The sequence below is a fragment of the Molothrus ater genome, chromosome 14 (genome assembly GCF_012460135.2).
Source record: "Molothrus ater isolate BHLD 08-10-18 breed brown headed cowbird chromosome 14, BPBGC_Mater_1.1, whole genome shotgun sequence".
In the NCBI taxonomy this organism is placed as follows: domain Eukaryota; kingdom Metazoa; phylum Chordata; class Aves; order Passeriformes; family Icteridae; genus Molothrus; species Molothrus ater.
The window spans coordinates 4,531,475-4,555,129 of NC_050491.2; the positions used below are offsets into that span (position 1 = coordinate 4,531,475).

Sequence of the window (23,655 nt, forward strand, 5' to 3'; positions counted from 1 at the left end):
AGCACCGCCTGGCGCATTTCGGGCTTATGTAAGTGCCGCCCGCTGGGCTCCCCCCGCAGCCCCGCTGCTCCCGGGGGCGCCGGGCACGGGGAGCCGGCCCGGGGCTCCCCGCACCGCAGCATCAGCCCCGGCCGCTCCGCTCCTCGGCGGGCGGATCTGCAGCCGGGTCCCCGCGGGAAGGCGGCGGTGGCTCGGGGGATGCTCACTGGTCCTGTCTCAGCCACATGGGCTCACGCTGGGAGAGACGGCGGTGGTAGTGAGTGAGGCACCTCCGCTCTGCCCCAGGGCATCCTGACGTGCCCACCCGACAGATCTCTCCCAGGCTCAGAGGGGAGCAGAGTTGCCTAGAAATTATTGGAGCACAAAATAAGGGCTGTATGCAGATGGGAGTTTGCAGCTCTGGTGGAGGTTCAGTTGGGCAGGGATTCCACAAATAGAGAACACCTCATCCAATGAGGAAAATCTGCAGGAAAAAAAACTCACCACCACGACCAAAAAAAAAAAAACCAACCCAGAAAAACCCAAACCGCCCCCCCCCAAATCTCCCAGACAGATAAACAGAAACCCACAAAAAAACCCCAGACAAACAAAACACAACCAAAAACCCCCACAGAAGGTGTCTCAAATCTGTACTGCACATGTGCAGGCAACTCACTGCTGGTCATTATGGGAATGGGCCCATGCTGTGCCTGCCCTCCTGATACACCCAAAGAACTTGGCAGCCTCAGAAATCAGGGTAACACAGTAAACAGAAACACTCATCTCAGAAAATCATGTTACTGCATTCAGCCCACCCAAGCAGCAAGGCCTCGCAGGGCTGGGCGTGCAGGCACCTCTCCAGAGCCTGCCAAGGGAATGCAGGTGATGCCAGACAAGGAGGGCAGTACAACTCTGCACATCACTCCCCTTCACCTCCTCCTGCCCCACCAGGCAGTGACAGAAACACCCCAGCAGGAGCACGACACTGCTGCGTTATCCCCCAAACAGATGCCAAAGCCTGAGAAATAAAAGCTGAGTCAAAGGGCCAGAAAAACAGCTGAGGCACCCAGAGACCCCAAGCTGAGCTCTGCCCACCACTGCTGGAGCTGCATCCGCAGCACAGTGCCTTGGCTGCCCTGTTCTGCCTGCAGCTCTGGAAGAAAACCATCACTCATCTCACATTCCTTGCCGCAATGCTCCTCCTTCAGCAGAGAGCTGACCTTTGCCTGACAGCCACATCCCAGGGGTGCAGGGCTGGCCTGGACCCCCCAGAGCTGTGCTCCCAAGCAGGATCTCAGAGGTGCTTCAGACCCATCACTCTGCCTGATGCTGCTGGAAGGCAAACTGCCCAGTGTAAATCTTCTGCTTAGGTTCCTTCAGGTACCACAGGTTAGGATAAAGCTAATTATTAATGACTGTCATATCTAATTTGTATGACTGGAAGCTACAGGCAGCTTCCAGTCTTTATGATAGTGCATCCAGTGCTCCCTGCAGAGCCATTTCAACTGATCTGTCATCATTTTCTGTCTGCAGGAGCACCACAGCCCTGCCAGGGGTGGCTCACCAGCTGATTCCCCAGCTCCAGAGCTTCCTCATGGCTGCAGCCACATGCTGCCATGGGCACTGCTGCTCCACCAACTCCTCCAGGAAAGCAATTTCATGGCACCAGGGAGTGCCACCACACAGCTGCCCAGCTGGGCTGTGCACACCAGGCACAGGGCTGAATTCACAACCCACTTTGCATCCGTGGAGCTTCCGCACGCCCACTGTAACCATCCTGTCCCGACACAATGAGGAATCTCTCTTTACAAAGCACAGCCAAAAAACTGCTTCTTGCTACAGCTCCTGAGAATTATGCTATGATGATATTCCTCTGGGTTTTTGTTTAATCCTCATCCAGATCTGAAAAAACAAGGAAATCTGAAGACAAAAAAAAACCTTAAAGTAAAATAGAATTAAGTACACATTCTTAACTTAAACAAAATGATGCTACAGGACTAAAAACTGTCTCCAATTACGAGCTTTACAAATATGAGGCACAGAGGTGAGTTGCAAAAGTGATAGCCAAATATGTCCAGATATGGAGATGCACAGTCAAGGCCCAGCAGCCCTAATGTTACTCTGGAGAGCCACAAAGCCTTAAAACTCAAATACAGCTCACGGTGGTTTAACATTTGTAATTCCACATTTGGTTCCATCATTTTTTAAAGACTCTTTGCCTCCATCTGCACATGTCCCCACAGCACAGAATAAAGGCACCCAAACAATCTCAGTGACATGCTTCTAAGCCTTCCTATGTTTGGATTTTTTCAATTACAAACCCAAAAGACGATGCAAACCCTATATCTGAAATTCCCTGGGTTTCAAATGCCTGATTTGGGATAATTACAATACCCCTGTAACACATCTGATACCCTCATATTGCTGTTCTGTGCTCTGTGCTTTCTGATGTAACTTCATGTTAACATAACATTTAGGATGGGAATTTAGCCTTAATTTAATGCTGACAGACTGCCATAAAAACCCAAGCTTAATCCCTTCCACTGTGGGATGTTGCATGTGCCTTGCATTGCTGCCTGCTGCCTGCTGCCTCAACAGCTCTTGAGCTTCTTGGTCTTTCAAAGGATGAGAAGGAACTGAGAGACCAGAGAAAGGACACTTCGTTCAGGGAAGCAATTCCCTTCACATCCCATGGGAGGTGGGAGCAAAACTTTCCCAGTTTTGCCGCCTACAGCGCTCTCACTGCTGCCTCCAGCAGGGAAGCCAAACGTGTCCCCCAGCGAAGATGGGCTGCTGCCTGCCAGGAGCTGTGCCTGCCAACCAGAAATGAAACCAGGCTGGGCTGGGCAGGCACAGCCAAACTGGGAATGCTCACACAGGCACTCAGTGAGAAACTGGGAGCATAAAGACACCGCAGGCATCCCAGGTCGCTCTGCCAGGCTGCTGGTGGGTGAGCAGAGGAAGTGAGGCTGCTAGCTCGTGGGGATGTTATTCATGTGCTTTGCAAAACAAATGCTCTATAGGTATTTCCACGGCCACACTGTCTGCCAGACGCTTCCTCCTCAACAAAGAGACGCTCTCCATGGAAACCTGGGCGGGTGGGATCCTCTGGAAGCCTCTCTGGCAGATGCATATTCAGGCATCTCACACCAGCCAGACAAGCCGGATCCACACCTCCCCTGGCAGGCAGCCGAGGAGATGCCAGCAGCCAGCCTGCTCTCATGTTGGACCCTTCACAGGGCCCAGCCTCCTGCCCTGGGGCACCAAGCCCCAGTTCAGCACACTCATGTTGTGGCTCTGTGTCCCATGAGGTTCAGAGCCGGGACAGATGGAGACCTCAAAGCACCCAGCTGGCACGGATGGATGATCTCCTTCCAACAGCCAGCAGACAAGATGTCCCATTGCACCCTCCAGCCACTGTGCCTTGTGCAGCTCTGCTCACCATCTGACCCTGCTGTACTCTGCTGAGAGCCAGCCCATGCACCCCAGAACAAACATGCACCCAGCAAGCAGCATGAGAAACTTCTGCCTTCCTTTCTCCAGCTGAGCTCCAAACCTTTCCACCAGCTCAGGCTGGTGCTCAGCTCTCAGGCAGCAGCACCTGCCAGACCTGCTCCCCACCTGGCATCTTCTCTCCTCTGCTGGGCAGTGGTGCCAGCTCTCACCCAGCCCCATCCCACCCTGCCTACAACACTGCAGAAAGCCACAGGAAACCCTGGGGGGCAGAGAAGCTGCAGCACAACTGGACTGATGTGCTTGTGCAATCCCTCAAGATCATCCCTAAGCCTGCAGGTCCCATCCCAGGTTACCCATCCAGGCCACAGGCAGAGGTTTCCAGGTCCCACAGCAATGTGGGGGCATTTCCCAGGTCCATCACAGAGCTGGTGAACAGTGATAGATGGCTCACAGTTACACTGGAAGGGACATGTAGGGTTTCACAAAGGTCTGCCCTGCTGCTGCTGCTGCTCTGCTTTTCCATGAGTGACCTAAATGACAGAGCAGAGTAGGTTTCAAAATCTGCACGTGACACCCCAGCACTTCAGAGGCCAGGATGGGAGTTTGACATGCTCCTGACAGACTGGGAAAAGGGCTGGGAGATGATGGGCAGGACTGTAAGGCATTGGGAGGCAAAAAAACTGCACAAAGAGGCCACAGAAGAAGAGACAGCAGCAGTTCTGCCACAAGGGTCATGAGGGCTACAGGTGAGTACAAACTGAACGTGAGCCAGCATATCATTGCCACAAAAAAAGGCAACTACAGCAGGATGTGTGAAAGGCCAGCTTACACATGAAGTAATTACTCTCCTTTCAGCTCATAAAGACACACCAAGTAATTTTACTGTTGTCCAGAGAACCAGTTCATTCCCCAAAAGATTTGGACTAACTGAGAGAGGCCATGGGAGACCAGCAAGATCATCAAAAAGCTTTGGAGAAACGTCTGGAAGATTGGGATTAGTCTAGACAAGAAAAGTCACAGGGCACAGTTTTATAACATGCAAAGGCCACTGCAAAAAAGTTCAGAACACTCTGCCCTTTTGTGCTAGGTAGGAGACACATCCATATTGAGAAAGAAAAGTTAAGGGTACACCAGGAAAAGTTAAAGCACTCCATGGCAATCTGCAAAGGGCAGATGGATGGACCAAGTGAGCAGCAGGGTCCCAGCAGCCCCCCCAGCCCAGTCTCCCACATTTCTCATTGCCCTGGCTGGCAGCTCTGCCCCTGCCCTCATTCATTCAGCATTTGTCACTGTCTGGGCATACACAGCCACCCTGGCCACGAACCCTTCAGCATTTAGGCTGCAGAGCAGAGAACTCAGGAGGCTTCCCAGCACCATGGAGCCCAGAACATCCATTCTCCACTCTGCAGGGGCCTCTCCCAGAGTCCAGTGCTGCCCAGCTCACTCTCCTCCTGAGGCACATCTGCAGCCCCCTATGGAGGCACCACAGTCGACCCAATGGGACAGGGGGAAAAGTTACAAACCCCACCCTCATTTGCACCAAGATCTGTCCCTATGCCTGTCCTAGCTCCTACCCATGGCAGCACCAATATTTTAAGCTGAACATCAGCAGCCTAGGAGACACTCCAGTGCACATCCTTTGCCCTGGGGAGAGGATGAGGCACCACGTGAGAAGTGTCAGTTCAGTTCCTCAACGCTGCGAGAACATATGTGGGACAGAAGCTCTTTGACAACTCCCAGACACATGCCAAGATCCTCGAGAGCTTCCATTCATAACAGAAGAATGTTACTCAAAATCCCTAGAAACAGACAATTTCAAGAGCCACTTCTGCCGTGGTGCCAAAGGCCTCCTGCTGCAATATGGCCTGTCACCATTGGCTCCAGAGCCTTTAATGAGTTCTTCATGAAGGAGCCAAGCCAGCCTTGGGAAGGACACCAGGGGCAAAGCAGACCTTTCCCTTGCCCACATCTCAGCCTTTCCAGACACTTCTGGTGTTGAATGTCAGCACACTGCTTGATGCCTGGCTCCAGAAGAAACGCTGCCCAGCAGGTGAGACAACCTGGATCATTTCCAGCTCTTGTTTAGCATCAAGAGCTCCAAAAATGCAGGAGGTTTCTCGGTGTCACCAAGCTGTGACTGGTGGTGCTGCTGAAGGACAGCCTGTGAGCACTGCAGCAGGGACAGTGTTGGGGTCAGCACCCAATACTGCTGACGCAAGAAGAAGGTGACCACTATAGAGAGTCCAAGGACAACTGTGCTGGGAAGCCTGGAGCTTTTTGGAGTGGGCTACACGCTCACCTTGAGTTAGTCTAGATTTTGAATGACCTTCCCACTCACTGCTTCCCAGGAGCCTGGTGGAAGCTGAGAAGACAGGGCCACATGGCACAGCCCACAGCTGCTGTGTGAGCAGAAGGCTCTGCCAGGACAGGGAGAGGGCAGTGACAGCAGCCTCTCGGTGCACTGACGGGTTCCCACACGGCTCAGGGATTGCTGCTGGAAGCAGGCTATTTATTGCCACGTTCTGGATAGAAATAATCTGGATTATCTCACATTATGGCTTTCCTGAGCCCAGCATGAAGGCACAGTGGCAGTTTTTCTTTCCCTCACCTTGCTGTTAGCAGTTTCAATGTACAAACACTCACCTGCGGGGGCAGAGCTCAAGGAGAAGCATTGCCCGAGCACAGCTGAACCCGCCCGAGCGGCGAGGGCTGAGCCCGGAGGATCCCGGAGCCCCGGCGGCGGCAGCACCGGGATGTGGCACCGCTCTGTCCCGGTGAGGGGGGCCGGGGTGGCGGGGCGGGGGCGGCTCCCGGAGCCCCGTGCGGGGCCGGAGCTGCCCGCAGCGGCGGGAGCTGTCCCGTCAGCACCGCCCGGCCCCGCCGCACCCGCACAGCGCACCCGCAGCCCCGGCACCGCGGAGGGGACACCTCGGGGCTCCCGACAGCTTCCCCAGGTGCAGAGGGAGGCGCTGAGCTCTCCTCCCTGGTACCCAGCGACAGCACATGAGGGATCGGCTCAAAGCTGTGCCGGGGAAGGTTTGCACTGGGTGCTAGGGAGGATTTGTTCAGCCAGAGGGTGGTCAAACACTGGACAGCCTTCCTAGAGAGGAGGTCGATACCTCAAGCATGTCAGTGTTTAAGAGGCATTTGGACAACGCCCTTAACCACTTGTCTAATTTTGGGTCAGCCCTGATTGGGCCAGGCAGCTGGGCTGGATGATTATTGTAGGTCCCTTCCAACTGAAATTATTCTATTCTATTCTATTCTATTCTATTCTATTCTATTCTATTCTATTCTATTCTATTCTATTCTATTCTATTCTATTCTATTCATTCCATTCCATTCCATTCCATTCCATTCCATTCCAAGCAGTGCTTCACAAATAAATATTAGGATTACTCCACCTCTGGCTTTGTGCAGGCAGGTGGCTGACAATGCAGAAGTGCATCCACAGAGCCCTGGAATTTCCAGACGAGTACTCAGGAGTGAGCTGACAGACAATCTGCTTTCAGCAAGCCCTTGGCACCAGCACAGAGTTCATGCCAAGACAACTTGCTCACTCTCCCACACATCACAAACAAGCATCAGGCACCTACTCCAAGGCAATATAATCTCCCTCAAATCTGTGATCAACACTCCACAGCTAACAGCCCAAGTGCAAATCTCACCCAGCGAAGAGAGAGCTGACTCCAGCAGCAGCATTCCCCTCACTTCCTTCTCCAGCTTCAGGAAGCCACACACTGACATTATCCCACCTGCTCAGCACCATCCCCCTCACATCTGCCAGAGTGATGCTTCCTCTCCTAAATAATTGCCCTGGAAACTACCACAGCTAACAGGGGCCATTTTTAAAGTTAACAGGGATCATTATAACTGAACTGTGTTAGGGAACAATTACACAAGCACAAGGTTCTTATCAATAAGCTTCTGTCCAAACACATTCATATTTCTTATGTTAGCAAAAGCAGGTTTGAAGTCTAATAAAGAAAGGAGACTTTGGTGACCCAAAGAGGCTGGCACAGTGACACCCCCATTTCTGAAATGCCTGAAACTAAGAGGCAAGTATGAAACCAAGCTGCTGAGGCAATGTCCTCGCCCAAAACTCTCTCATACCCAGCCTCTCAGGCTCCTTCCTGGGCACCCAGCCATACAAAGGACAGGAAGGAACGGGCCATAGGCAATGTGCACCATGTCCTACCCATACCTGGGCTAGAACAGCTCAAGACATCTCACACCAGCCCCAAGGAAAGCTCAGAAAGCATCAGTGGCTGCAGGCAGGGCGAGTGTGAGCACAGCCAATACTTTCCATGGACTAGTGTGGGCTGGGGGAGGCTCTATAAATGTAAGGAGGTGGGCTGGGCAGAGAGGAACCGACTGCAGCTTAAAATACATGGACTTCCTGCAAATGTGATTAGGGAGGGTGGGCAACAAAATCCAAGAGTGTTCTGAATGGGAACAGCTTCATCCAAAATAAGTTGTCAATGTTTCATTTTTACTGACTGAAAGCAGGAAGCGAAATGCATTAATCAAGGGCTGAAATCCACACAGTGGCTTTGGAGCCTCTGGTTTCAGCAGCAGAACCAGTAAAGGACTGTTGCTTTTACCAACATCTGCCCCAACCAACCATTTCTGCCTAACATCACTCCACTTTTTATCAGCTCAGAAAGGTTTTGCAGGGCAGAATTGTGAAACAGGTCATGGAAGTAATCCGGGATAAAGGTAATAAAACCCAGGACAAAGAACAAAGATGAAGAAAATAGCTGGAGACAAGCAGGAACTAACTTTGGCACAGAACCTGAAACATGACATAATGAGTTTTCTAGTGAAGAGATAAGGTTACAAGTTATGAGGCAGTGTACAAGAACCATCTTTGTACACGATGTGTCACCACTACCTTGTCTTGTACCATGAAACACCAAGCCTGTGGAGCAAGATAAGTCAGTGGGGAGAGCCTGTCCCTGTGCCAGGGGTGGTGTGGGCCATCCCAACAGAGCCACCATGAGGGTCACAGTGCAGGCAGCAGAGCCTCGTGTGCTCCCTCAGGGTGCAGGAAAGGCCAAGCATCGCAGTCCAGCACCAAATGGTTTCCTCACTGCAGGCTCTTTGCCCAGGAAAGCCGTCCCAGATGTTTGAGCTTATTGTCCACACCGCCTCCACCTTGCTACAACAGAACCTAAGGCCAGGTGGAACACCAGAGAGGCTCTGCACAGACACAGGAGCCCAGAGCCTGGGATGCAGGGCTGTGCCACCCCATGCTCCCGAGTTTCCCACAGCTGGGAGAGCTGCAGGTCCTGTCCTGTGCCAGAGATGCCCCAGCTGAACTCCAGCCCATTGCCCTACTGTGTGCCCCAGCACATCCCACTGGACTCTACAGATGCTGAGTTTTGTGTTAGTGTGAGTGGCCTGACCAAAGACCAGAGGTGATTTTCTGACCATATTGCAAATGTCCCTTTGAGCCTACTGGCACCAGCAGTGACCCAGTGCTCCATGACACTGCAGCTTGCCTGGGGGCACAATTAGTCCCAGCTCTCCGTGGCTGGCCTGGGAGACCACGATGATCCCCTCCTCACAGCACTGCACTCTTCATTACAACAGAGGGCTGCTCTCTGGGAAGCAGGGAGTGGGATACCCAGCCCTGGGGCAGGAGATGGGGAGCAGTGACCACTGGTAGCAAAGCACAGGCAGGACAGAGCATGGGTCAGTGCAAGCTGCCTTTGCTAATGCTGTAATGCACGTTCCCTCTGCTCCCACCAGCGAGCAGCTTTCACTGGAAACATCAGAAAGATCCAGATGTGGGGGCGGGAAAACGCCATTGCTGCTGGAAGCACCATGGACTCCTCCATCCACAGCACCACCCTGCAAGCTGTCCCTGCAGGGGCCACCAGGTCCCTTTCCCTCCCAGTGCGCCCCCGCAGGGCAGGGGACACCATCCTGGGGCAGGGGACACCATCCCAGGGCAGGGGACACCATCCTGGGCAGGGACACCATCACAGGGCAAGAGACAGCATCCCGGGGCAGGGGACACCATCCCGGGGTAGGGGACACCATCCCCGGGCAGGGGACACCATCGCAGCATAGGGGACACCATAACAGGGCAGGGGACACCATCCCGGGGTAGGGGACAGCATCCCCGGGCAGGGGACACCATGCCGGGGCAGCACCTCCTGGCAGAGCTCCTGCGGAGCCGGGGCCGCACAGGCAGAGCCAGGATGACACAGCTGAAGGCGGCACATCCTGCAGCAGCCACCGCTGCTCCGGGCTGACGTCAGCCTCCGCAAGAGCTGGCAGGCAGGACACGCCGTGCATGCGGGCCCGACACCGCCCGGCTCCGGCACACACCGTGCCCTGGGCTCCTCACCGGCCACCACTCGGCTACAAATTGAATTTCACAGCCGCACGCTCCAGAGGAAGGCACAGGTGCAGGAGAAGCCGCCCTCCCCTCTCCACATCTGCCCTGCCGCCCGCCCCACCCCGCTGCTGAGCGCGGCTGGAGCTCCGGAGCGGCTCCTGGGCAGGGCACAGGCGGCAGCACCGGCTCACCGAGGGCAGCCCTGGCACAAGGGCCACCCCCGTGTGCTGCTGGCACACGCGGCGTCCAAACCCGCCCATCTGCAGCTGAACGAGAGAAAAGCCCATCCCGGAGTTATTGGTTTCCCCAGAAACCCTACAGGCTTTCCCAGGAATTCTGGAAACGCACAGATTTGGTATGTGCTCCAGTAAGCACCTAAGGAGTTTATACAGTTGTCACAGCCAGGGACCACCACCAGCACGGGCTGTGTGCACAGCTGGCAGCCCGGACAGAGGTGGTGTCTGTCACCTCAGAGGGACCTCAGAGAACCCAGGTGTAAGTGCAGCCCATGGTGCAGCCCAAGCCCACGACAGCCTATACCCTCCTGAAGCAGGGGAGCCTGCTCTCAACAAGGCCCTCAGCTGCTCTTGTTCCCAAACCAAACCCAAAGCTGGCGTGACTAAGCAGAAGACCATGGAAGCACCCTGGACTGGAGCCTGCAGCTCCACAAAGTCCTGCTCATGCAGCCAGGGCTCACTAGAGACTGTAGGTCAGGCAAGCCAGCAGCTAGAAAGGAAACCCATTCAAATTTAATCCAAAATGTATTTTCTATTTTCCCTTGTAAATTTATCCTCCCATATTTTCTATCTTCGAGCACAAAAAAGCAGAAAGCCTAAAACCTCTGGCAAAAAATCCTTTAATGTGTTTTACTGCAAATACCACCTTGTGTTAAGAAATAAGCTGGACCGGAGCAAATCAGGCAGCCTGGGGATGCCCTGTCTCTCCAGAGGGAGCAGACCAGAATGAAGCAGGACAGACAGGCGTGCTGCAAGGACCAACAATGCCAAGGAAAGTCAAGTCCAAGTGCCAAGAGAGCTCTCATGCTCCCTGCTGCTCCTCAGAGGTCCCTGAGCACAGCTCTGCCCCAGCAGATGGCCACTTGGAAGCATTGATCCCGGCGGACACAAGAGGAATTTTTGGTTACAAAGAGTAGGAAACCAATTGGCTTCTCTTACAGCAGCTCCCTGCCCAAATCTGCAATCTCAGATTCTCATCCAGAGATCCCAGTGGCAACAGAGACCAAAAAGACAGGACAGGAACGGAGATTGTTTCTTTCTTGCGGCACAGGACAGATGCAATCCAAGGGAAATTTTGGGTTGTGGTTGCAAGGACACCTTTGTGCTGCTGGCTGGACACTTCCCTCAGTGCTCCTCTCCATAAGCTAGAGCCTCACTCGACCTCATGCTGCTGCCTGCCAGCCAAACCCCACAGGGGACTGCTGGACCCCCAGCTCATCCCTGCATCCTCCTCTCCGAGTCCACTTCTCCCACAAGAAGCCAACTGCTCCCAAGCCAAGGCTCCATCTCCCTGTTGTCCTCTGGACTGCTCAGGAGCTGGGGAACAGCCTTCTGCCATCCCACATTCCCCAAGGTAAGGCTGAACTGGACCCTCATGGGTAGCAGGACATGAGTCTTTTCTCATCTGAGGATAAAACCAGGAACAAAACTGACACTGATGTGTATGAGAACAGGCAGGGACAGGGGATAGGAGGAGGGGGAGATGAAGATCAGATCCCTGGTGATCCCACAGTGCCTATCATGTGCAGCAAGTACCAGGGAACTGGGACAGCTCTGAGACTCCAGCCCTGCTGCCAGCGTGTTCCTGTGCCCAGGGAACCAGAGGAAGCAGAACTGTCAGGGAACACAGCAGGAAGGGATATTGCCATTCATTTTCAAACCAGCTGAATTAGCACCTGATCAGTGGACAACAGCCTGTTGGAGGTCTCCAGCAAAGGGTCCTGTGAAGCCAAGGCTTGGTGCTCAGCACAGGTCCTGTATCCCCCTGCAGGTGCACCTCCACCACGTGGGGAAAGCATCCCACGCTCCCGGTGAGGGAGCAGGACTGAGCATGCATCCACCACCCTGTGCCAAGCAACAGAACTGGGTGGGGATAAACCCATCCTTCTTCACCAAAGCCCAGTGCTCCCTCCTGGCTCCACACTCTCTGGGGGGCAGAATGTTATGAAAATAACAGAGCAGACCAAAAGTCCACCTTGCTCTGTGTACTTGCAAGCAGTCAGAAGCACAAGCAATTCCCAGCTCAGCAGCTGCCCAAGCCATAGGTGGATCTCAGTGTATTTATTAGTTCTGAGGGAACCTCTTGTCCTTCTTGATATCATCCCATTTCTCCTGAAACTAATGCAAGGTTTTGCTGTTCATGACACCTTGTCCTGAGGACTTTTGTGATTTGATAACACATCTGCAAGAGGCAATGCCTCTCCTCCTGTTTGGCACCTCCTGAGAGCTTAATTTGATGTGACCTTGTACTTGTATGAAAATAACTAATGCACAGTTAACCTCTATCGCTTCTCTCCTGGCCTCCTGTAGACACATCTTATCCATCTTCTGTTGTTTCCTTTCCAGCCTGAAGAACCCTGCCTTATTTAGCCCTTTTTTTTTTTTTTTGCAGAGAGGCCACCAGACCTCTGACCAACTCTGCTGCAACTTCCAGGCATTTGACTCCACAATGATCTCAACACCCACGCATCTCTCCTGAGCTCCCTGTGGGCAGCTCTAGAGACAGAGACACAGAACAACCCCTGTCCCCTTCCCCTCCATCACTGTCCCACGAGTCCTCAAGTTGCTCAGTGGTGCCTGGAGTTATGTGAGGGCAGAAAATAGACACAAACACAGTTGGACTCACACATTCACCTTCACAGCTCCTGTAGCACTGGAGGCCAGCAGCAGGACATGGACAGGACCACCTCCCCAGGGAGTGCCACACAGACATTTTGGCCACATTAGAGACTTGGGAGTCTTCTCCCACTCGTTTAGAGCTGCACCAATGCTGAATGAAGGCCAAGTCCCTGCAGCCCCTGATCATCACAAAAGGGCATTCCCAGCAGTCCCCTCCCCAAGCCCATCTCAGAAGCCTCCTGACCAAACTTTTTCCAGCCATCCTTGCCCTCAGCAGCCCAGGCCCAGACCCAAACAAGGCTTGTGCACTGTACAAGCCCTGTAACATGCTCTCTCTGCAACCTTTCCCAAACTTTGCCACCTGCTCTGCTGGCACGGCCAGAGCATCTGGCCACCAGGCAAAGTTTCAACTCTGCTTGCCAGGCACCTTACAGGATATGCTTGCACTGAGATGCAGCTTGAAAATAACAGATGTTACTCCTCTGTTCTGCATTTTGCAGTGTCAGGAACAAGGCTTCTTTCCCAACAACCCTCTGAGCTCCTTGCCAAGGTGGTCTCACCCCAAACAGCGCTCCCCAGCACAAAATCCTGCCCACAGACAGCCCCTGCCACGTGCTGTCCCTGCTGCCAGGCAGACAACACGGCAAAAGGAATGCACTGCAGGAGCAGAGTTTCCACACACAACTTCAAGACTTAGCAGGGGCACAGGTTTCCTCATGGACTGCAATGCCACTTGACTACTGAGCCCAGACAAGCCTCCAAACTGCACATAACCTCCCAGCCAGGGAAAACTTCCAGGAGCTACACAAACCAGACAGGACCCGGCAGCTGCAGCCAGAAGCACCCATGTCTTTGCACTGCTCCCTCTTCATCCCCATTTCCTCTCAGTCAGACTCGCTCCAGGGTCTGAATGATGTGGGTTCAAACTGGCAGCTCTGGCAATTGCAGGACCATTTATTCATTCCCCTCACACCCACAGCAGAATCCTGCTGAGGCCAGCAGCACACAGTGCTGGTCACAGCCTGCTCCCTGCCCCCAGCTCTGGGGAGTATCACGGTAGGAGACCACCAGAGCATTCAGCCCCCCATCCAGCACCACCCAGCTCAGCTCAGCTCAGGCCTCAGACCCAGCTCTCCCTGAGTGCCCTGGTACCAGGATCCAACCTGAATCCAACCTGCCTCCTGCTGCTGAGGTGCCCTGTGCTGCCTGTGACCACCTCCCCTCCACAACACCCTTGGCTGCCTTTCAAAGCACTGTCTGTGGCAGCCAATAACCACAGACCACCAGCAGAGCAATCCCTGTCTGGGATCCACAGGGAGCCGGCAGTTCCAAGGACAGAGCCAAGGACCCTGCCCCATCCCTCTGCACTTGGTGCACAGCCCCAGGATGGCAGATACACAGCCTCTCTGTGCTCTGAGATCCCACAGGCTCCTCTGCAGCTCCACAACTTGTTGCACAGACACACGCTCCATGTCCCCATCCCTGCCACTGCCCACCATCCTTCCACCCTTCTACTGTTCCTGGATCCCTCCAGCTGCCACCAGTGCAGCAGGGACACCTCCACTCTGCTCTGTCTGAGGCCACAGTAGCTCCTGGACAGCCAAGAGAGCTTCCTTTCTCCCCTGCCTGCAGCAAAGAAACAGATTCTAGAAGGAAGGATACAGGAAGATGGCAGCAAATTGCCTGGGAGGCAGCAGACTCGCTGTGGCTGGGGGGGTTTAGGAGCTGGCTGAGCTGATGCTGTTCGGGAATTGTTTAGATGGAGCTTAGAGACTTGATGACCTCAAGGTCCCTTTCCTATCAGCTGTCCTAAAACACCTCCTCCCTTGACACAAAGGCCAACGTGGACCTGCCAGAGGATTTTGGCAATCACCACCTCCTTGCTTTTGCACGCGGACATGATCCTGATCAAAAGACACCTGGAACAAATCCCTGTCTGTGCTGGATGCGAGCACCCAGAGCAGCCCCCACAGAGAGCCAGGACAGACACAGCCACCACATCTGGAGCCTCAGCACAGTGCCCTGCCAATTCTCACGCTGCCTCCTGAGGCTTTGGCAGGCCCCTGTCCCTGGGCAGCTGCTCAGTAGCTCCACTCATGACTCCCAGGTTCTGGCTGCCCTCACCACCCTGCTCTCGAGCACCTTCCCTCCAGCCCCTTGGGACAAAAGCCTCTACACGGGCTCTGGAAAAGAAACAGCCCCAGATGAAAAGGGCAGGGCAACCCCCTTGGCACGGGCTCAATCCTCCTCTCTGACAAGGCTGCCCTAGATGCTCACTGCTGTTGAGTGTGGGCAGTTGGAGGCTGTGCAAGGCAGCACCAAGCAGACCCTGCCAAGACGGGCTCTGCAGCTCCCATTCCCTCAGCACAGAGCTGTGCAGGGCCCTCACACTCCCGTCCAAGGGCTGCCCTGCACCTTGGCAGCTTCTGCTGGTGCTCTGGAGGTTGAGAGCTGCGTGTTTGCAGGTGTCCAACCAAACTCCACATCCCGACTGCACACGTAACCATGGCAACTGCACATGCGAGTGGCAAAGCCTCGAGCCCGGCTAACTGCAAATGCAAATGAAGCAAACACATGCACAGTGCTAAAAGTGTGACCTCTAAATGTCAGCCTTTAACCATTTTGCAGACACCAGCTCTGGTGGTGGCCACCTGCAGCCTGCAGAGCAGGCAGAGCTCTGGTTCCAGTGGGGACCTCTGGGTGCCCAGCCCTGCAGCAGGTGCAGCCATGGGTGCTGGGGTGCACGCCTGGCACAGGCATTTCCCAGAGCTGAGAGTGACTCCTGCCTTGTCAACCAGCAGCTCCCTCTCTGAGGACACATCCACTCCTTACCCAGCTGGTAGATGCTCCCAATTCCACAGAGGACCCTGGTTTGCTGAGGAAGGAAGGTCCCAGCAGGCTGACACAAACCATGGCCAGCACAGGGGCTTGTGGGGAGCTGGCTCTGCCATCACCTGGGGCTGAGCCAGCAGCAGCATCAGATGAGGCACTCTCAAAGGATGGAAGGAAAATCCCAGCCTTTCAGGGATGTCATGTCAGAGCCACCTCCCTAAGGGAGGTCTGTGGCCTTGGGAAAGGCTGCTGGTAGAGGCATAAGGAGGTGTCACTGTTTGGGAGAGTGTGGTCCAGAAACTGACTGGCTGGACAAAGGTCTCAGGTCCCTTAGCATTTCTCTCCCTTGCTGCTGACAGTACTGGATGCAGACAGACCCCAGAAGTGACCAGCACCCACCACCCTGTCCTGCTCCGTGGCTTTGAGCATGAGGGAGTCAAGCTCAGGTGAGCAGTGCCAACTCCAGCCACAGCCCCTGCACCCAGCACCCCGCTCAGGGACGGATGGCTGGATGGATGAATGGACATCTGGCCTGCTGCCCCGCTCAGGGATGAGTATGGCCAGCTGTTTGACAGCAAGCCTGCCTCCAATGAGGTCCCTGGACCAAGAGGGAAACAGGGAATGTCCTTCCACTCCAGGAGCCTAATGGCTAATGTCATTCCTAATGCTATGCCAAATAAACTGAGCCAAGGGGATCTCCTGCCTGCCCTTGACCCAGGGATGCTCACACCAGCAGCCTCATGCCTGTCAGCACGAGGAGCATCCTTGCACCCCAAATAGCCCACCCCCAGTACCCACACCGCACCCCAGAGCCCCGGGGAGGATCCCAATTCCCTGGAGTGAGGCGCTCCAGCCCGGCGAGCCGCGCTCTCCGCTCTGTGCCGGGTGTGCCGGGCCGGGCCGAGCGGTGCCCGGCGGATGCGGGGCGGGGGCCGGGATGCGGGCCGCGCAGCTGAGGCGGGCGCACAATCCCCCTTTCAGCACGTCGCCATGGCAACCCGCCGGCTCGCCGCGGCCGCTCATCCGGCCCCGTTAACCCTCGCCGTTACCCGCCGCCGCCGCGCTCGGCCCCACCCGTTAACCCCTGCCCCGCCGCGCCCCGCTCCGATGCCCGGCTCCGGGACCGCGACCCGAACCGGGACCACCCCGCGCCCCGAGAGCCCCACGGCCGGAGCGGCGGCCACCCCCAGCCCCGCGCCGCGGGGCCGGTCCGGTGCCGTCCGGCCGCCCTCCCCATCGCGAGCGGCCGCGGGCCGTGCCGTGCCGGTCCGTGCGGGGCGGGGCGGGGCGGGCGCACTCACCGTCGGGGGCGGCGGCGCGGCTGGGCCATGCCGGTGGCGGCGGCGGCTGCCCCGCGCTCCGCTCAGTCCGGCCCGACCCCGCACCGGGAGCGCGCGGCGCGTGCACGGCGGAGGCGGGCTGGGGAGGGGCCGCTCCGCTGCACCCCTTCATTGCCGCCGCCCTGCCCGCCACCGCCGCCCGCCACCGGCACCGGCACCGCGACCGCCCCGATCGGACATCCCGCGGCCCCGCCAGCCGGGCCCGGTACCGCACGGCCCGGCAGCCGCACCGCCCCGGTCCCCGCGCCGAGGGGATGCCGCGCCCGCCGAGCGCCGCGCTCCGGGACCGCGCCCTCCGGGTACCGGCAGCAGCCGCACCTGCACCCCCGTGTCCCCCAGGCCCCCCAGATCTGCCCTGCTCACGGCACCGCTCTGCCATCGGCCCTGGGCGGAGCGCGTCACCCCCGCATTCCCGACCGGGACACCTGCACAGCCCGGGGCACCCCGCACCGCCCCAGTGAACGACCCCATCTGTGGGGGCATCCCGGTACGGCCCCGGGCACCCTGCACTGTCCTGCGCATACAGAACCCTGCCCCACTGCAGCCTGTGCGTGCCCCAGCCACGCTGCAAGGGTCCCTTTGCACCCCGGGTGTGCTGCCCCGGCACACCTCACGGCAGCTGGAGCACCCTTCAGCCCCAGCACATTCCCCACAGCCGGGGGAGCGGTCCCCGCCTCTCGCACTGCCCCGCAGTGCCCAGCGGGTCTGGGGAGCATTCAGCAGGTGCTCAGCGTGGGGTGCCCCATCCCAGCCTCAGCCTTGGGGCCCGGCCCAGCCCTGCCACGCACCGGGCTTCAGTCTCAGCAGCCACCCAAAGGCTCCCAGCAGCACCGCGCAGCGAGACCCAGCACCTCTGTCATTCCCCCTCCCAGCATGGGGGTACTTTCTCCTCCCACTCATGGCCTCCTGGCAGGAGCCGCCTCTCCTACAGCCTGCCGCTGCCCATAGCAATGTTTCAGTCTTGCCTGATGGGATTACAGAAATCATTTGAAGCAGGGCATGGATTTGGGTCTTGATGGATGTATCTGATTGCTGCCTCCCTCAGCCATTGCCAAGGTAGCATCAGCTGCGATACCTCCATAGAGCAGGCACCGTTTCCTGTTTAAGATGTTTGCATGGCAGAATCTGAAGGGCAGCAATTAATTTCATCTCTCCCACACACCTCTGCCACCTGCACTGAGTCTGTGAATGTGCAGTGGCAGAGAGATCCCTGCAACCCAGTGCAGGTTGGGCTTCACCTGCCCCAGTGCCTTCCAGCTGCTGCTGCAGGGCAGGGCAGAGCATTCCTGCTTCTCCTGCCCTGCCACCTCTCTCAGGGACTGCTTATGGGTGGTCAGCAGCTTGACTGATTTTGTTGCTGGCCTGTTACACACAGGATGTATATAGGGCATACCAATATAGCTCACCCTATTATATATATATATATATATATATATATATATATATATATATATATGTAAAATGCATAGAGGGTGAGCTGCAAGCTGCTGCCCACAATGCCGTTGAGCAGGCAACATGGTCCAGCACTGCCTGGGATGGCTGCACAACCCTGCCCTGTGCTTACCGGGGCTCATTGGCTCTGAGCAGCATCTTGAAGGTGGCCCTGGACCGATGCTGAGCTACCCTGCAGCAGGCAGGGTATCAGGCATAGCTGCCTGGGTCCCACTGCCCAACAAAACCAGTCCAGGATGGGATCTTGGAGCACAGCTGCAGTGGTGCCTGCAGGAGAGCTGGGTACTCACACAGCTGCTCCACGCCCAGCTTCAGTTGCTTGACTGAGCAGTGATCGATTTTTTGCACAACACCAGTTCTGACAGTGCCTGACAAGCCACCTTTGCCCAGGCTATGGTCCATGGGGACCCTGCATGCCAGGCTGCTGGGTGGGGTGGGTGTGTAAGGCAGAGCCTCTTCAGTCCATCCATCCCCCACAATGCATCAAGATTTGTTTCAATCTCGGGCTTCTCCTCAGCTGCTGGGCACAGCCCGTGTGGCATCGCCTTGAGGGAGCCCAGCATCAAACAGGCACACCCCGCACCGCCCCCTCCCTGCGCTGGTGGCCGCAGCAGGGCAGCTGTGTGCACTGCTCAATGGGCAGTGTGTATGAAAATGCCCCCGGTTGCCTCTGGCTCTGTCACAAGCAGCGTTTAGCCACGACTCGGAGAAGGAGCAGAAGGGCTGGAAGCTGTCAGCCCTGCTTAAAACGGCCGCGGCTCAGTGCTAATGTGCAGCACAGCAGCTGCAAGGCACGCAGCCAGGCCAGGCACAGCACAGCTCCCCACACAGCCCTGTGTGCTGTGGCCAGCTCCTGCGCCGCTCCCCACGTCCCCCTGGAACCTCCTGCACCACTGGGAACCTCTGGGCAGCCACCGAGGGTTGTGTGGGATCTTGGACACTGTGGCAGCCCGGCGTCTGTCACCACAGCAGAGCTCTGGAGTGCTGCTCATCCCACACAGGCCTGGGCTGCCAAGCAGCTGACACAGCTGGGGGAAGCCTTTTGCCAGAGGAACAGCAGGGCCAGCCAGCCCTGTTGCTGGGCCGTGCAATAAAGGGTCCCGCAGCAGCAGACCCTGGAAGGGACAAGTCATCCCCTTTCCCCCCGGAGGGCAGGGTGGCTCCTGGGGTGCCAGATTCCCCCCATCAGAGCCCACAGCAGCAGCTCTGATGGGGGGATCTGACAGCCCAGCTCAGCACCCGGCTCGGTGTTGTGGCACTGCAGCACTGCCGTGTCACCACAGCTGCCGTGCAAGGCCACCCACCCCCCGCACCCCTGTCGGGCCCCCAGGCCGTGCTGCTCCCGGCCCGCTCCGGCTGCTGCAGAGCCGCCCCCTCCCACCTCCGGCGCGGCAGCGATGCAGAAGGAGCATCCAAGATGCCGCTTGGCGCAGGCTCAGCTGCCGCCCAGGCCGGCAGAGGAGGGGGTGTCGGCCATGACCGTGCACACCAGGAACTGGGGCACGTTGTGGGCAGGGACAGCGCCCAGTGTCCCCGGGCAGCGGCCCCTCCGCGCCCCGGCAGCATGAGGGAAACAGCGCTCCTGCCGCAGCCACGGCTCCCTCCGGGCAGGGGTGGCCTGACACAGCTTCCAGCTCGGGGCCACCCAGCACGGGCTGCCGGCAAGCAGAGTCCCTGGCCAGGGCAGCCTGGGGGCAGGGGGAAGATGAAGGCGGCTCAGGCTGATCCACATGGAGGGGGACAAGCAGGGATGCACAGAGGCAGCAAGCCCCTGTTCTCATGAACAACAGTTCCCTCCATCAGGCCTGGCCAGCAACACCTTCCAATGGTCCTGCAGCCACATGGCAAGAACCTGGCATAGGTGCAGGTGTTTGGGGACAAGCAGGACGGAGAGGGTGTAGTGCTAAGCAAGCCCCAGACAGCAGACAGCAGCTTCACCTGTGCTCCCACTGAGGATAGGGAAAGTTCTTGGGACAGCAGACACCAGCCCATCAACAAGGACAAGGAGCACTGCCAGCCCTCACAGTGCCCTGAGCTTGCCTTCATGCAGTGGCCCACCCTCCAGAAGTATTTGCCCTCAGATGAAGATTAGGTGTAGCTCCTTGCTGAGTCCTTGTGGCCTCACCCTATCCCACACAGATGGGACAGAAGGACGAGGCTAGTAAAGCAAAGCTACCACAGGGATCACAGGTCCAACTGCTGAGGAAGAATCTAGAGAGAAGAGAGGTGCTGGTGGCTTCCAGCTTCAAGAGACAGCAGGAGTAGCAAGCACCAAGATCAGAGCTCATGCCAGCAGGCTGCACTAAGCAGGGCACAAGTTCAGAATGCACATTTCCCATGCAGAGAAAGCACCCTGGCTGTCAGGAAGGAGCTAACAAAGGAACCTTGGTGCTTATCAGCCAAACCTTGCTGTGGTGAGAAGCAAGAAGCAGCACTGTGAGCGCACTCCGTCTGCAGCTCCTCCTAGACTGCAGAGATAAGGAGCTCGAGCATCTCTGTAAGTGCTGTGGTGGGGGAAGCTGGGCTGGTTAGAGCTCAGAATTACCCTGCAATAGAAGTCCCTCTTCATTTTATACCAGTGTCCTGGTGGAACATGCAACAGGACTACCAGTAAAGCCCTTAATCAACATAAAAATCCTACAAAGCTTGCACAAACCTTTGCAAGTGTGTGAACACCAGCTTATGAAATAAACAGGGAAGAGCTTTCCTTCCCAAACGAAATTGTTTAGCCTTCACAAAAGCTAAAAATGCAGACATTAGTTCTATTGAGGAAGAGATGAAGACCATGTGTGGAGGGTGCTGCTGGGCTGTACTGGGAGGAGTGCTGAGGAGGAAAGGCAGGCTCTGAATACACACTCAGTTTGCAAAGTAAGCTCTCTGTATTCATCCGAGAATGTCTGCAGTATGGAGTTCATCTGGTATAAATAAAGTACAAAATTTTACAATGTCTTAATCATTATTTTAACAAAAATACTAAAAACTGAGTAAAAACTGAAACCAAAGTGGGAAGGGAGACTATCAGCCACAAGGGATCTCCATAAACATTTGTAGAAATTGGATAGTAAAAACACTTTCTCTGTACAATAAAATGCTCCTCCTGGCATCTCCCTGTGGGACAGACAGCAGCAGCACTGGGGGACACAAGGACACAGGGTGGGGGCTGCCCCAGAGAGTGGACCAGGCTGAAGAGGCTGTATCCATCCACAGTGATGTCTCCCTCCTGCATCAGGCTGAAGTGCCACAGGTCAGTAGCGTCCAAAGGGGTTGTTGTTCTGCTGTGTCTGTGTATCTGTTGAGGTCAAGACAGAGTTAAACAGTCACAAGGTCTAGTTCAGAAAAGAGATTCCCCTCCCCACATCACCAGGGCAGTATGAGGAGTGTCACCGGCCATGAGAAGGAAAATATAACCAGTATAAAATACAACCAGTGTGGTACTCCCTGTGCTGCAGATCTGCTTGAGCCTTTGAGCAGCAGCACAGCCAGGATCCCACATTCTTTCAGGAAGAGAGAGATATATTCTAGTCCTGATCCTGAAGTTTCCAGGAAAATCTCTCCATCCCTCATGGTGGAATTGGAGGACCATAACAAAGCCCTGAAAGGTGGCAAGCAGCTGGGAAGATGAGTTTATGGATTCATTATTTCTGATTTTGAAAGAAAATCAGCTCTATAAAATTAGACAATTTCTGCAGCCATACAAGCTGCTGAGCTAGCTAGTGTCACTCATCCTAAAGCACTCCCAGAAACCAAAGGTTTCAGAGAAAATATCCCTGGCTTCCTGTCAGTATCTCCATACAGGCCCAAAGGAATTCCAGATGGCACAAAGGCAGGAAACATGGTAAAGTTACATTCAAGAACCTCATGAACTTCCAAACTGGTGGGACTGCTGTTTTGTGATTTACAGTGCTCACAGTATATTTGAGTATTGTCTGATACATAAAATTATGTTGTCCTTTTTCCTGAACATAAACATCAGCATGTGTAACCCTAAGCCACTAAAAGGAGCTGAGTGTAACCTGGCTGGCCTGCTACCTTCTCAACTCTTCTGGACATTCAGGGATACCCTGGAGCCTCCTAAGGCATATCCTGGGCCCAGAACACCCTTGTCCCCTTCCTGTGCAGGCTGGTCTTGGTTTACCTTCCTGCTTTCCACTCCATCCCTGACACTACAAATGAGAACTCCAGATGCTTCCAGGGGGAAGTGATGCAAAGCCAAGGAGGCAGCATGGAAGCTGAATCCTGACACAAGGCTGCATGGGACCCACACATCTACTGCAGATACAACAGTTCCATTTGCTGTACAGAAAGGCTACAAAAATATGGCTCTTTTGCTGTATTCAGATTCTTATACAAGGTCTTCCTATATTTGAATGTCCCAGCTGAGATCCTTTGGCACAGACTTATCATTTGTGAATTCAGCTAATGGGAAGCTCAGCACATTAAAACCTGGTTTGGGGAGGTTTTTGGCCACAAGGACTAAGAATTTTCCATCAGGGAAGCACAGTTTTCAAGTCCCCCACTCCACACATTACCAGATCTGGCAGAGTCTCACTCTCAGTGCAAAATAAAACAAAAAAACTATCAACTGTGCTGTCCATTTCTGAGCATTTTCATAGCATTTCTGCCATTTTTACAGCAGAAAAGCCAGTAAGGTGAGAAAAGACAATGACAGCAGGCAATTCAGAAGGGAACAGCATAGAACCTGAATTCTGTATTGTCATCCTCCAGCCAGTAATTCAATACAGATTATAGGAATACAGTGCCAGACTGAAAAACATCTATGCCATTACCCTGCTGTGACCACCACAAACACAGCAAGTGTGCAGCTACACTTTCTAGAGTACTCCTCCTGCCTCCAAAAAGTCTTGTCTGGCTCACAACACGACCACAGTGTCTCTGGGTCATCTACCAAGTGACTGCTCCAGAATTACAGCCTCCCTGTGCCCCTCAGAGGTCACCTGCAGCAGAGAAAATACCCTCAGATGATTTTAAAGCTGCACACTGGATCCCTTCAGGAAAGCTGTGTGGCAATCCCTACAAAGGCTCAGCTCCCTTGTCCCTCTGCAGGCAGCAGGAGGAAGGTCTGGAAGGTTGTTCACAACCTGGCAAGCACTGTCCTCCCTGCTGCTGTGCCCCCTTGGGCTGGTAGCTCTAAGTTCTGATGCCACCTCCCTGCCAGCATAATTTATGTCCTCAGACAGACAGTCTGGCTCAGCCTCTCTTCTCTACACCCAGAGTACCTGCAATAGAAAACAGCAGGGAGGAGACTAGCAACAGGATCAAGAACACTCAGGCTTACTGGAAAGCTGCTGCTGAAGCTGTCGAACCAGAGCAGCTGTTTGCTGCTGCTGCTGTGTCTGCTGAAGGCCCTGGCGCTGGAACTGTAAAGAGAGAA

At 55.5% G+C, this 23,655-nt stretch overlaps 2 protein-coding genes across 6 annotated transcripts in view; both read right to left on the reverse strand.

Annotated features, from left to right (window-relative positions):
* The window catches only part of NLGN3 (neuroligin 3), a 39,638-nt gene extending 22,780 nt beyond the window's left edge, over window positions 1–16,858 (reverse strand). For all 4 annotated transcript variants that reach the window (XM_036401902.1, XM_036401900.1, XM_036401901.1 and 1 more), the window contains exon 1: window positions 16,773–16,858. The gene's annotated coding sequence lies outside the window, so the exon portion shown is untranslated. The remainder of the gene's footprint in view (window positions 1–16,772) is intronic.
* Window positions 16,859–21,119: 4,261 nt separating this feature from the next.
* MED12 (mediator complex subunit 12) overlaps window positions 21,120–23,655 on the reverse strand; it is a 34,790-nt gene continuing 32,254 nt past the window's right edge. For both annotated transcript variants that reach the window (XM_036402026.2, XM_036402025.2), the window contains exons 43-44: window positions 23,560–23,641; window positions 21,120–21,552 (exon numbers count right to left, since the gene is read on the reverse strand). In XM_036402026.2, coding sequence (XP_036257919.1) covers window positions 21,509–21,552; window positions 23,560–23,641 — 126 coding nt within the window. In that variant the 3' untranslated portion in view covers window positions 21,120–21,508. The remainder of the gene's footprint in view (window positions 21,553–23,559; window positions 23,642–23,655) is intronic.